This window comes from Zosterops lateralis (assembly GCF_965231275.1).
Source record: "Zosterops lateralis genome assembly, chromosome: 14".
Taxonomy (NCBI): Eukaryota; Metazoa; Chordata; class Aves; order Passeriformes; family Zosteropidae; genus Zosterops; species Zosterops lateralis.
The window spans coordinates 1,121,846-1,136,102 of NC_139774.1; the positions used below are offsets into that span (position 1 = coordinate 1,121,846).

Sequence of the window (14,257 nt, forward strand, 5' to 3'; positions counted from 1 at the left end):
AAGGGGGAGGGTGCTTGGTTTGGGTTAAACCTGGCTCCTGCTTTGGCAGAGCCTTTGGGCAGTGACTCATGGTGGAGCTGAGGACAGGAGTAGCATCCTGGAGCTGCTGAAGTCAAGGGGCTCCTTTCTGCTCCCCTACACCTTGGGCTGTGTCTGAGGGCTGGTCTAGGGGCACAGGAGAGCTGGCCCTGGAAGGGAGGTGGTGCAAATTGGGCAGGGGACACCCAGCTTCATGAGCAAAGTGCCTGCACTACCTGTGGGCCTTCTTCATCACTTGGGGACGACCAGAGAGTAGCCCAGGCATTGCTGGTCTTGTCATTGTTCTGATAAAACAATGCGGCTTTGTGGTAGGTTTGTGTGTGGGTTTATTTGCTTTTGGTTTTATTTTCTAACCAAAATGTGCAGGTAATATCTGTATATTATCATAACATTTTGTCAAACTTGCACCATTTGGATCAAAGCTGATGTTTCTGGAGGTGCTGTAACCTTCCCTTACACTAAGTGGATGTTTTGTGTTTAACATGCTGCATTTTAATTTATTTTTGTGCAGCATTAACAATAAAAAAATTATATTAATGTAGCTCTTCTCTTCTGGCAGAAATGACTGCTGTCACTGCAGCCAACGTGAACTTCAAATGGGACCCCAAAAGCCTGGAGATCAGGACACTGGCAGTTGAAAGGCTGCTCGAGCCTCTTGTTACACAGGTAAGAAAGAGATGGGGCAAAATAAACAGTCATAAACATGATTGCCTGTTTTGGTGTTTTATTTTAATTAAGTCACAAAGCTTAAATTGTAGGTGTAAAACACTGCAAACTGAAAATAAAAAAGACTACAAGCAGTTTCTTTGGTCAGTTTAATTGGAGCAGTCACTGGCCATGAGTCCAGGGAGGCTGTGCTGCTTCTGCACCTGCTTAGACATGTTGGCTACTAACATGCATTTCTGCACTTCTGATTGAAATAATGTTCTGTGCCTACACTTTGTGCTGGATTTGTGAATAAAAGCTTCTTTCTGTGTTGTGTATATGCTCCAGTGGATAGCACTGAAGAGCATGGGAAGGCTGGAGTAAGTCTTGTAAATGGGAGCTGTGTGTATTGGGCATTTTGAAAATTCTTGAAAGAGACTTTCTGGGGGTCTGGAAGAGAAGGTACACAGGAGACAGTTCACTTGTTGTCTTCAGCATTGTTTTCCTGGACTGCGAAATGTCTAAAATGACAAAATGAACTGGACACAATTCCTGCTAAGTACAGATGGGAAATGAAGTTTTGTTTCCAGTACTATTCCTTTTAATCATCAAGCTGCTATCTGTACCTGCTATTTGTTCCCTCTGGATCCTCAGGTGGGCAGCCAGATGATGAGGCCTTTTAGCTGAAGTTACTGATGGAGTCTTTGCCTAAGAGAAATTGTCCTAATTTGGCAAACTTGTTCACAGTACCTTTGTCAGCAAGTGCAGTGTCTGTAACTTACTCTTCAAGGAAGAAGCACAACAGGCAGTCCCCAGTTTCCTGAGTGATGTGACTGGCAAAATACAGAGAGGGAACTGGAGCAAATTGCCTTGTTGCAACTTGTTCTTTATTTGTAGAACATGATGACCTGAGACTACCCAGTACAAATGCTCCCCATTAACCAACTGCAGTATTCCCAACTGATGGCTTTCCCGCTCTGCATTAGCCAGCTGGGAAGATAGATTCAGCTCTGAGGACCTTTATGTCAGCAGTCCTTGGACTTTCCAGAGTAGCAATTTTTTTAGTATTGTAATTTAATGTCCCTCTGAAGTAGCTTTGTGTGCTTTGTGTGCTGAGGCTTTCCAAAAAGGAGAGGGAAGAATAAGGCAAATGGAGAAGTGTGTGTAGATTTTGTGACATGCCTGTATTGGATGGAAGGGGATGGATCCTGATCCTGAGCTCAGGGAATACCTGGGGCAGGGGATGTCCTGGTCTCTGATGATGACTCTGCTCCCAGCAGGGTTTCAGTCTAAGACACAGGGCTTGGAAATGTTTGTTGATTGCAGGATGATTGTGAGAGTTCAGTTGGATTTTTTTTTTTTTTTTTAGGGAAATAATGAGCTCTACAAAATCCTTTGCTCTGCATTCAGCCCCTTGGCTACAGCAGTGTTTTTGACTGAAAAGATACTGTGTCTCTACATTTCTACTGGCACAGACTTCAACCTTGTCTGGGGTCTTTTATGGCTGGAGAGTTATCCCAAACTAATTATCCCCACCTTGGTTTTTTTTAGTGTGGTGCCAAAGAGCTCTAGCCTGTTACTGAGACTGCAGTTTATCAAAAATACTAATAGATCTCCATTCTTAAAATCAGCTTTTGAGGTGTGCTGCTGATAAGAGAAATTATGCATTTATTTTGCTCATCTAAAGAATCAAGAAACATAGTAGTGTTTAAATGTGAAAAACACTCATTAGGTTAACTTTTGGAGCTGGCAATAGTGCAGGTATTAGCAATACACTGTCTAGAAAAAAATACATATGGCCTTACTATCAAATGGATAAACACTAAATTTGATGTTGGGTTTTTTCCCTTCCATCTATGCCTTTAGGTAACAACACTGGTTAACACCAGCAACAAGGGCCCCTCCAATAAAAAGCGAGGCCGTTCTAAAAAGGCCCATGTCTTGGCTGCTTCAGTTGAACAAGCAACAGAGAATTTCCTGGAGAAAGGAGATAAAATTGCAAAGGAGAGCCAGTTCCTGAAGGAGGAACTGGTGGCAGCTGTGGAGGATGTTCGCAAGCAAGGTAAGAGTGTGGATCTGGTGGCTTCTCAAACTGTGGCTCTTCAGAGCAAGTAGAACCATTCCCATTTCCCTTTGCTGCTGTTTCTAACGACTCTGCACCTCTCAGCTTGTGGGTTCTCAGCTTACCTGGCTGGCATCCTGAGCAGTAATGTAACTGGATAGATCTGGAAATTGGATGGCCCAAGTAGAGATTACAAAGAGAAGCAGAAGGGCTGATTCTTTGAAGAGCCTTTAAAAACTCAGTTTAGGCTCAAAAGTAAATGTGCTCTCTGCAGCTGTGAACTACATCTCAAATATATCAATAACTTCTTCAATATCTGACTGCATACAGACCAGCACTGTGGGAGGAAGAGCCAAGTGTTGACTTGACAGAGATGTCTTTCTTGAATGTGTAAAATGTAAACAGCACCAAACAGAATGTGAAGACCTTGATTCAATATTCCAGGCTTCCTTTCTCACATCTAATGTTGATTTTTATAATTTTATTTTTTACTTTCTTGGAGCAGACCTGCAAGAAAAGCCTATGGAGCTAACTTACTCTAAAATATGCACTAGTAAATATTGTTGCTCATAAATCATTTATCATTCTTCCAGTCATGAGTCTTTTCTATGCTTCAGTGAAACCCAGTCAACTGGTATTAATGGTGACGGCTACTGCTGCAAAAAAACCCCGAAAACTCATTAGCATTAATTACTTGTTTGTAGCTGAAGTTGCAGAGTGCTGAAATATTAGTTGAAAATGGGTCTAAGTTCTGGATGAGCCTGGTTGACAGACTAAAGAAAGATTAAGGTAAGAAGGCTGCAATATAGGGGGCTAATTGAGTTGGCTTAATTTAACAACAACAAAGAGCAAGAGAGCCCCCTTTGACTCCAAGCTTTAATTGTTGGTGCTCGATTGCTACTCAGTTGAGAGTCAGAGCTCATCTGTAGGTACCTCCATACAGCTCAGTCATGCTGGTGAAAGAGGGAGCTCTGCTCAGCCCTCGGGACTGAGAACTTCCCTGAGCCAGATTTGTAGCTGAATAGTGCAGTGAGAAGCTGGTGGGAAGGAGAGACTGATAAAAACCTTCCAGATGACCCTTTCCCGTGTTTCTTGGCTCCTTCTTGGTTCTGAGACTACACATAGGCTTGATGCCAAAACCTCCCTGTTCCTTTGGCTTTGACAGAGGAGGTGAAGCTCATAACTGAGAGGTGCTGGAGTGAAGTAACTTCCCACTTTGAAGTTACTTCACTTCTTCCTCCCTTTTTGCTGTTTGCAGCTTGTGTGGATTCTGGTGTAAAAGGGATGGCTGTCCCTGTTTCCTCAGGCTGGTGGGTGGTCAGACTGCAGTGAATCTCCTGGACACAAGTGGTGCCCACTGTCCTCTGTGAGGTCATGTTTACAACACAGTGAGGGGTCAAAGCTGTGCCAGTGTTTGGCCAGGTTTAGCAGAGCAGCTTTTGATGAGGAAATTAAAAATCAAACCAGCCTTTGAAAAAATGAGAAGCAAGTGGTGAAAAATGAGCTAGAACAGAGGGAAGGGTTATTGCTGCCAGTGCCCAGGAGGATTGGAGTTCTCAGCACTGCTAGTAAGAACAGGGAGATACAACCTCCCAATGTATGTGGTTATGTACACTCTGTGTACCTCAGAAGCCTTCCAGTATTGTGTCAGACCAGTTAAACTAATGAACTGGAGAAACGAGGAAAGTGTCATGCAAAACCTTGTGCATGTGCTCTGCAAATCTTCCTGGCGTTGCTGCCTTCACCTGCCTTTTGCAGCAGGGGCAGGAGTGGAGAGGAGAATCTGGGTGTCATGGTCAGCAGCAGGGTGATCATGAGCTAGTAGCAGCAGTGGGATTATAGATATAGAGCACAATTAATCTTCAGCAGAGGACAGGAAAATAGTATTAATAATGCCTCTATTTAAAGTAGGGAGTGGTTTAGTTACCATAATAAAAAAAGATGAATGAATGTAGACAGGGATTATGAAGATGATTAGGACAATAGATAACTTGTCTCATCAGAGAAAATGAAAAATTTTTTTTTAGCCTAGCAAGAAGAAGATTGAGAGAGTACATGATTTTAGTGAGCATGCTTGTTCATAAAATCCCATTTGTTGGGGGTAAAAACGAAGAACTGAAAAGAGCTATTTTGAATGAATGATAGCATGGCTGCCTACTAAATCAATGTAAGTGGATCTTCAAAGTCTTCTTGTTTTTTACAATGGAAGAATAAATTACAGCAAGCAAGGTAATGGAATATCCTGCAGTAAGATTCGTGGCCCTTTAAAGCTTTGGACTGTTGATTTCTTATGAAACTTTTAAAGAATTTGAGCAGAAAAGTGGAGATAAGGAATCTTAAGTGTTTTTCAGAATAGATCTTGCTGTGGTTATAGAAAAGACTTGTGTTGGGGGGCATCTGTAGACGGCAGGGAGAAGGAACTCTGCAGACTTGAAATATTCTAGAAACATGTGGTTTTATTGCAAGGGTCATGGATAAAGAGGCTTTGCCTTCAGCCACCAGCCTTGGCTGAAGGGAAGCCCCGAAGAGAGAGAAAAAGAGAGAGGGAGGGGGTATGAGGTAAGGGAGATAAAAAAGCTAAGAGGGGTGAGAGAGACCTGAGAGAATTAAGAGAGGTCAGAGTAAGAGTGGTAAGAGAGAGCGAGGACGTTGTTACAATACATTATATCTCTTTTTGTATTGAATATTCTAATTTACAGGGACCAACTGGTGCAAGATACAAAACCTACAAACTTTGCATGCAGCCTATGAGAACTACTATATTACCATATCATCTTATATTCTAAACTCTAAAGACTGCTTTTCTTATCTACTTTTTCCCTGATGCCTTGGCAGGGTGGAGAGGGGCTACATTCTTGGGTCCTTTTTTTTTCTGTCCTTCAACCTATCTCCAGCTAATCACTGTCTTCCTGCCTGCCATGATCACATCTCAAAGTTGGCTTTAATTTCTATTTCACTCACAGGTTTTACATCTCTAGTATTACTTACCAGGCAATCATATTCCCAAGCCCTCCCTGTCCCATCTTTCCCAACAGACTTGGTATTGGGAAAGTATTTGATGTGAACATCTTGAATTTTCAGCATTGTTGTATTTGTTACAGACATTTCTGCCATCAGAGGTTTGCTGGGTAACAGAAGGTGCAACACTGGTCTTGCACAGCCTTGCTCCCTGCTGCAAGCTCCGTGTGGAGTTTCACTGTGTGTTGGAGTGCTCAGCTCCTCTGGCACTGTTGGGAGATATTTTGGAACTTGAACCAGTCCCTTTCCCAGGTGTTTGCACTGAGGCACCTTCCAAACTGGGCTCAAGAAGGAAATTTCTTTGGGGTCAGACTGGCATGGCTGTTCCTGATTCCCTGGAATGCTGATGGCTACAGCTCTCTATATCTGCATGTGAGCGTGGGGATTCAGGGAATTCACTGTGCTCTCCGGTTGTGTGTCTTCTATAGCAACTTCACATAACAGACCAAAAATTAAAGCTTAACCTTAAAAAGCCTAAGCCTGTGTATAGAGTTTGAAGTAAGAAAAAGGATGAATCTTTGATGGCTCAGGTTGCAAATGTAGGGGAATGAGCCAACTGATTCAGCTTAGTGTCCTTCTGCTTCATGCTTCTAAGTGAAAGGTTCTTCAAAACTGAACAGTGAAATGAAGTATGAAAGGGGAAAACAGTTTTCAGCTGTTCGTCACAGAGGATGTCTGGTTTAAGGATTTCCAAGGAGCAGGAGGAGGCCAATTGTGGAACATCTTGAAGTTAAATACTGAATTGTTCTTGGAAAATTCAACTTGAAAATTCTGTTGTGACCAGTTAGCCAAATTTCTTAGAAAGGTACAAGGAGTTCAGTTGGTTTCTGCAACAAAGCTTTAGGAGTGTGCCACTTTGAAAAGCCATAACCTGAGGGAGCTCTGAAGTGGGACTTGGTAAACTGTAGTAGTGTTGTTGGCAATATATGAATTTAATTGAATACAGGATTAGGGATTATCAGAAGCTTTTGTTGCCATAAATATCATCAACTCCTACGTTGATATGGCAAAAGTTTGTGTGGGGCCTCATCCTTTAGAGCAGAAAGCCAGGCCAGCCCACTGTGACTCTACTGTTGGGTGTTGAAGGTGGCATTACTGGTGAGATAGGATTTCAGTATCCAGAGCAGTAGAAGCTTGAAACTCTGATTTCCTGCTTGCCTTCATTTGTTGGGGAATGGCAACCTTTGGGGAAGTCTGGTGGGGTGCTGTGAGCAGGAGGGAATGATCTGGTGGCACTGGTGTGTCCTTGGCACTGCTGGCAAAGCAGCCTGGGGCCAGCTTTGAACTGAAGTGTGTGAGGTGATGTGTGGGCACGAATCCCCAGCTTGGCAGAGGAGCAGCAGTGCCCTTGTGTCCTGGCTGGCCTGTCCTGTCTGCTGCTGTGCCCTTCTATCACTGGTGGTGTGGGGCAGGTTTTCTCCATGGTCATCATGTTCCACGCTGGGAGCAGGGTTAATAGTGCTGACTGAAAGTGCTGTCACACCCTGTGAGCACGGGGGAAAGAGACTAAGAAGTGGGAATTTTCTTTTGATGGACTGGAATCTGACCATTTTTTAAATGGGCTGTGTTCCATTACGTTTAATTGAATTCTTAGTGCTTTATTGACAAAATCATGGGATTGCTACTGTTGCTTCTTCTCTCAACTCTGTTTTATTTTCATTCCCTTCTAATATTTAATGAAGATCTAAGGTTATATTGGAAAAACAGACTACTCACACAAGAATTTGTACCAGCTTTATAATCTGAGTCTCATAGTTGGATTCTGCTCTGCTGTGTTACTTAAACTCTTAAAATCCTTCTTACAAAATGGTTGTGTTACCAGTGTTGAAAATGGGGAGATGGTGCTGGATGCCCTTGGAAGTGCTGATGTGCACACCCAATGCAGTACCTGCATATTGAGCCCAAGGCCAGAGTGCTGTCTTACCCTTTGAACCCAGCTAAAAGGACTACCCCAAGGTGCTTTCCCTTTATAAAAGAAGTCTGAAAGCCCGCTTCCTGTAATTGGCAGAAATGTATATATATGCAACAACTTTAAATATAATCTGTTTTTAATTTAGGGAAGCTAGTTATCTTTTGACACCCTGACAAGCCGTTTGAAACTCACTAAATCTTTTAAAATCCCTTGTTAAAATAAAAGGGAATAGGATTTTATTTTAGGACTGGTTGAAAGGTTGCGATTTAAGAGATGGGTAGAGGATAATTCTGAGTTTTAACTTCATCAGCAATTTCTGAGATTCACATGAAACAAGTGGCCCAATAAGTTGTTTTAAATAGAAAATAAATTAACATTTTGGGAGTTGAAAACATGGGAAATCTATGTATAAGTAAATAAGGAAGGAAATATTTGTACACAGTTTTGGTTCTGGCATATCACAAAATGGCCTGGATTGGAAGGGGCCTTAAAGCGCATCAGATGCTACCCCCTGCCATGGGCAGAGACATCTTCCACTGTCTCAAGGTGCTCCAAGCCTCAGTGTCCAAGCTGGCCTTGGACACTGCCAGGGATCCAGGGGCAGCTACAGCTTCTCTGGGCACCCTGTGCCAGGGTCTCAGCACTCTCACAGGGAGGAATTCCTTCCCAATATCTCATCTAAACATACTCTGTTTGAAGCCATTCCCCTTTATTGTGTTACTTCATGCTCTTGTAAATATATAGCTTTAAATCCTGAGGTTGTCACTGGATTTCATACTTGTGGTGATGACTTTTATTATTACCCTGATCCAGAAGGAATAAAGAAAGGGTCATGTCAGCTGTGTTGAGGTTTTGTGGTTTCCTGACTATTTGAAGTTTTCAGCATTGCTGGTACATCATCTCTCACTCATCTGGAAATCTGGAGTTCTTAACCTTTGTTAAAGTAATGAGTTGTGTTCCCCAAAGCTGGGTAGGGGATAGCTTTAGGTTGTTATTCAGAGCTGACTCATTCTTGGACAAAAGCTTTTTTGCTGTGTCCCAGTACAGAGTAGCATATTTTTATCTTCAAATGTTATGTGCCACTCTTGGTTGTATTATTTAAGATGATGGAAGGGTGTTACATAGGGGGGAGCATTTGAAGAAAATTGAGTATCTTGATGTGGTTGCTTGGGCAGGCTGGCAGCTGTGCTTGGGCTGAATTTAGCTGTGAAGGTGTAGAATGCCTGTGTGGGAAAAACTTTCTGGGCAAGATATTATGTATGAGGATGGTTAACCCCAGGCTCTCCAGCTGTTGGCATTTCTGAGCTGTTAAAAATAAGCTGTTAAGTAAGTGGAAGCCTCCTGGGACTGCATCACACCGAGATTTTGGTGCAGCCCTTGCCCTGTTTGGTGTGGGGGGCTCCATGGGACTCACTGTCAGCTGTCACTTATCAAGTGGTGGTGGAGGTTTTTTAGTCTCAATCTGAGACATGCTATTTTTATTTCAGCATTTGGCCACATGGACACTTTTCATACAGGTTTTTGGGAAGCCTCTGAAACAGCAGCTAGCTATAGCCATCTGCTTTCTGGTCATCCCTTGCTGCCTGCAAATCCCTGACCTTGAGGACCTACCATTTTCTAAACTAAGTCCTAGCTATTTTCTTAATATAGTTTCTGAGATGCAGAGAGATCCAAGGATAACAATGTGGATTCCAAAACTTACTGCTGTGTAGGAACTGTGGTACTGGAAGCTGCCCTAAAAAGTGAGGGAGAAAGCCAAAATTTACTCCTCTGACTATATGCAGGCATTACTTTTATGCTTTGTGAATGCCTTCTGGAGGAATTGCTCTAGCTGCGCAAAGTGGCCTTTGCTTTTCATAGTTAACCAATGGCATTGTTACCATCTGAAACCCAAATTCTTTGCTTCTGCACCAGATGCAGCCCCACAGGCTATGAAATGTTAAAGCGTTTTACGAAGCGCTGCCTGGCTTTGCATTCCAACCAGGGCATATCCAGCCAGGTCATCGCTCCGAGTTGTTTACAGTCCCAGGAGCTGTGGCAGCTCGCTGTGTGTTTACAGGGCTTTCTGCTGCTTTCTGCTTAACTCCTACACGCACACAAATCAAAGCTTTTGCTCAGGCTTTGAAAGCATCGGAGCTTGGGAAATAACTGCAGCCCTGCAAAGGCATGCTGAATTCACCTCTCTAGAGAATTCTGGCATGCTGAAACACCTGTACAAATGGAAATAAGGACCAAAGTGTCATTTCCCAGCCTTTCCTCCCTGCACAAGCCCCTCTGCCCCAATGCTATATGGTAGCTACTTAACAGGTAGCCACATGCAGTATTAGTTGTCAGCTGTATTTCACAAGTGTTTTTTTTTTAGAGACTCAAGTTGGCTTAGGAATCTTTCCAGTGGCTGAGGTGATTTTGTGTGATGCTGAAGCCAGCCCTTGCTGTCCCCCCATGCAGGTGATCTGATGAAGAGCGCATCGGGGGAGTTTGCAGACGACCCCTGCTCGTCAGTGAAGCGCGGGAACATGGTGCGGGCAGCGCGCGCCCTGCTCTCCGCCGTCACCCGCCTGCTCATCCTGGCTGACATGGCAGATGTCTACAAGCTGCTTGTTCAGCTCAAAGTTGTAAGTGTGGGGCTCTGCTGTGCCTGGCACCCCAGGATGCTCTGCCAGGTGCCCGCTGCGTGTGTGACCCCGTGGGATATGCGCTTGGCAGCGGCTCCCTTCTGCAGTGGGTGGGTCTGGGAGGTTTTTCCTCTCAGCAGAATGTGGGGAGGGTCTGGGGGGTTTTTCTCTCAGCAGAATGTGTGCAATGGGTGTATGTCACTCATTTTTATGCTCGCTGTCAGTAGCTTTTGACACTGAGCTGCACTCTGTTCAGAGCTTTTAGTACAGAAACTAACAGTTTCTACAGAGTAGCTGCAGGTGAGAGCCAGCCCTTTCATCTTACAGAATTTGGCGTTCTTATAACCAGTACTCCTTTGCAGCTACTAGGGAGGAGTAGCTTTGGCAAGCTAAATAAATATGAAAGTGGACTGTTTGAGAAAGCCTTTCCTTCCCATGAGCAGCAGAGTGGCTGAGTGGTTTGTGCAGAATTTGAAGTGAAATGACATTGGATACTGGGTCTTCCTTTGCAAATGAGCTTTGAGGACTCTCCTTGTGTCCTTTGGCCACTGCTGTGGCTCTGCCAGGGCCCTGGACTCCTTCATGCTCTTCCAGATGTACTTGACTGTCTCTGGTACCTAGTGACTATAATATAGTAGCTAAGCACTGTATCCTCTTAGCCTTAAAGTGTCTCTCTCCAAAAAATAATGGGGCAGAGGAAGAGTGCTTTCTCTGTCTGCCATGAAATACATCCTGAATTACCTCCTGACCTGTGGATTGTATTACTTGGAAAAATATGTGAATATATATTCTTCTAGGTGGAAGATGGTATCTTGAAACTAAGAAATGCTGGCACAGAGCAGGACTTGGGTATCCAGTACAAAGCCCTCAAACCAGAAGTGAACAAGCTTAACATAATGGCAGCCAAAAGACAACAGGTATAGTGTGACCACTTTCTTCTGTATATTAATTCTTACTTTTCTTTTCCAAAACAAGGCAGCCTTGCTGCTCTTCCTAGTCTGTTAATACTTTTTACTTAATTTTTTTACATTGTTGCTGAATACTTTATGTTGTGCTCTGCCATGTTTAGGAATTGTGAGCTTGCCTGGTGGGCCAGAAAAGTCTGCTTGGCTGTAGGGCGCTGCTTCTGATGGCATTTGTTGATAGTAGCATTTGTTTATGTCAGTGTTTTAGTGCATTAATGACATGCTGCAGCCCAAGAGCTGCACTTCCCATTTTGAAGCAGTGCAGGTGTGGGTGAGGACAGGGAGCTGAGATGCATCCCAGTCCTGGGACACTCTCAGCGAGACCCCGTTGCTGTTGTGGTTCTCGCAGATGGACTGAACGTGTCCACGTGCACAGGGAGCAAAGGCCATGGCTGGGCACAGCAACAACTTCCTGAGGAAGTGAATGGTGCTCCTCACTGGTCTTGTGCTGAAATGTCCACTGGAGGAGGGGTTTAAATTCCTGTTTGTTGTGGATGTGTTCTGTGTTTGGATAGCCTGTGCTTAGCCTTAAATTGCATGTGAAATTTGTTTTGTTCAACAGCACTGGTGTGACTCATTCTTGTGTAGTTAAGTTTCAGAAGAAAGCAGAGGTGTGGGCAGTTTAAGTTATCAGAAATAGCATAATTCTTTTAGAGCATTTTTTGCCTCTTTGCTCTGTAGATATGTACAAACCAAAACTGCTTATGCACCTTTGACACTGCTTGGGGTTTTTTTTCCACAGATTTGTCTTAGAAAATAAGCTGGGTACAAGTCAAAAAGGGATTGCCAGTTGGTTATGTATCTCAAATCTGATTGCAGTAAATAGGAGTAGGGTTGTGATGGCAATGCAATAAATGCTCTAAAACTGCTTTGTGATGGATTGTTCCACACTATGGGAAGTGGTTGTACAAAATCCGTAAATCTCTGTGCCTGCTTGGAGTGCCCTCTCTGCTCAGTGTGTACCTTACAGAGGTCACCTATTGCCCATTCATTTTAGAGAGTCTGACAGATTTTTTTTCTCTTTTCTCAGTAAGGCAGTCCTTGTCTTCATTTTCACTGCCTTTTTGTTAGATTTAAGAGGTAACTTTGAAATGCTGCTGCTGCTAATAACTGTGGTTGTTCCTCCTTTTATAAACTTACTGCTTGTGCTGGACTCAGAGGTTTTATCTGATCATGGTGCTCTGTTCCCAAACAGAGATGATGGTGCTTTAGAGAATTACAGCACAGAGTGTTTGGGAAAAGACCTATGGACTTGTTCACTAATCTTGAATTAGTGGTAATTACAGTCATTGGATTAATTTTATCTCACTGGAGGTGAACAAGAAGTTGAACGAGATGATATATTTGTTCTTCTGAAATTAAGTACCTGAGTCTCTTGAGGAGAGTTAACACCATCTTCTAGGTGTGATTAAAGAAAACATTCTGGTTGTGAGCCTGAGAGTTTAAATTAAGATGATCTTGCTTCTCATCTGCAAGTGCAAGACAGGACAGCTTTTAAAATGCTGGTCCTCTGCTGCAGAGGAACAAAAACCCAATGTCAGATTTTGTATTGTGGTGTGAATTGCCCTGCAGTGTTGTTGTTTTTTTGCTTTATGAAGCTGTCGTGTTTTGCAATTAGTTGAGCCCTTAAGGATAGGAATACTCAGCAGACAGATTTGAGCAGATTTGAGGCAAAGAACCTGCCTGTCCTTTGAAGATGCAAGGAGACAGTGCATGGATGTTGAATGTGGGCAGTGCTCTCAAATGTTTTTTTTTTCCCCCCTTTAACTTTCCTAACAGGAGTTGAAAGATGTGGGTCACCGCGATCAGATGGCGGCAGCCAGAGGAATCCTGCAGAAGAACGTGCCCATCCTGTACACGGCATCCCAGGCCTGCCTGCAGCACCCCGACGTGGCTGCCTACAAAGCCAACAGGGACCTGATCTACAAGCAGTTGCAGCAGGCGGTCAGCGGCATCTCCAACGCCGCCCAGGCCACCGCCTCAGACGATGCTGCCCAGCAGCAGGGCGGGGGCGGAGAGTTGGCCTATGCCCTCAACAACTTCGATGTGAGTTGGAACCTTGCTGTGAAATATCCCTCTGGCTCTCCTGTTTGTTCACCTGGTGTGTTAGCCGCAGCTTGCTTTTATTGATACTGCCTGGAAGATCATTTTCTACTGAAATGCAGCAAGTTGTAGCAAAGTAGGCTTTTTTTTAAAAAAGTCATTTTCCAAACTAGGGTTGATGGAATATAGAAAGCTATATATGTGGTTCTTGGTGATGGAAGGCTGTCAAGTTAAACTAGCTCTGAAATAGCAGTTAGCCTACTGCTACATTAGATGGTTTGTTTGAAATTGATTATTTCATAATATATTTATGTAATGTATTCTTGGAGATGACAGAAGTGATTTATTAAAAATGAATCATGTATTTGGAATTGCTGAAACTACCTATTGAGAGGAACATGAAGTGGGAAGTTTTAATATGATCTTTGGTTGGAAATTAAGTCATTTCACACTGATATGTTGTACTGATCTGTCATGTTCTTTATCTTGCATTCAGCACGGTGCTGAGGATGGCCATGCATTTTTACTGAGATAACTTTCCTTCTGAAGCCAGGATTCGGTGTCTACCTGATTCAGCCTCTGAATTTTAAACACTGTAGCACTGACTTACTCTAGAACTTTATTTAATATTGCAAAGCCATCGCTCAAAAGGCATTTAGTAGTTGTGGTTTTGCTAGATTTTGCTCAACTTCTCCTTTTTGCTCTTACCACTTTCATTCTTCCCTTTCTGCCACGTGTATTTTGCCAGAATAAGGTTCTGTTTGAGTTTTCACTTTGCCTGATGGGAAGCCTTTCCCTGTGATCTCTTGGGTAACAAGAGGATGTCATGGCTGTCTTGATCTTTGTGACTGGTTTCAGTTGTGGGTTTGCCTTTCTGAAATTCTATCTCATGCTCAGTAAGCCTTCAGAGTGTGCCTCAGGTTAGCCCCGAGGGGCTGCATGTTCTCACAGGTGCTTG

At 43.5% G+C, this 14,257-nt stretch overlaps 1 protein-coding gene across 1 annotated transcript in view; it reads left to right on the forward strand.

Moving 5' to 3' along the window:
• Positions 1-14,257, forward strand: part of CTNNA1 (catenin alpha 1) — a 120,663-nt gene that overhangs the window by 16,726 nt on the left and 89,680 nt on the right. Inside the window, exons 2-6 of the mRNA XM_083871997.1 lie at positions 599-705; positions 2,551-2,746; positions 10,125-10,291; positions 11,089-11,208; positions 13,036-13,302. Coding sequence (XP_083728123.1) covers positions 601-705; positions 2,551-2,746; positions 10,125-10,291; positions 11,089-11,208; positions 13,036-13,302 — 855 coding nt within the window. The 5' untranslated portion in view covers positions 599-600. The remainder of the gene's footprint in view (positions 1-598; positions 706-2,550; positions 2,747-10,124; positions 10,292-11,088; positions 11,209-13,035; positions 13,303-14,257) is intronic.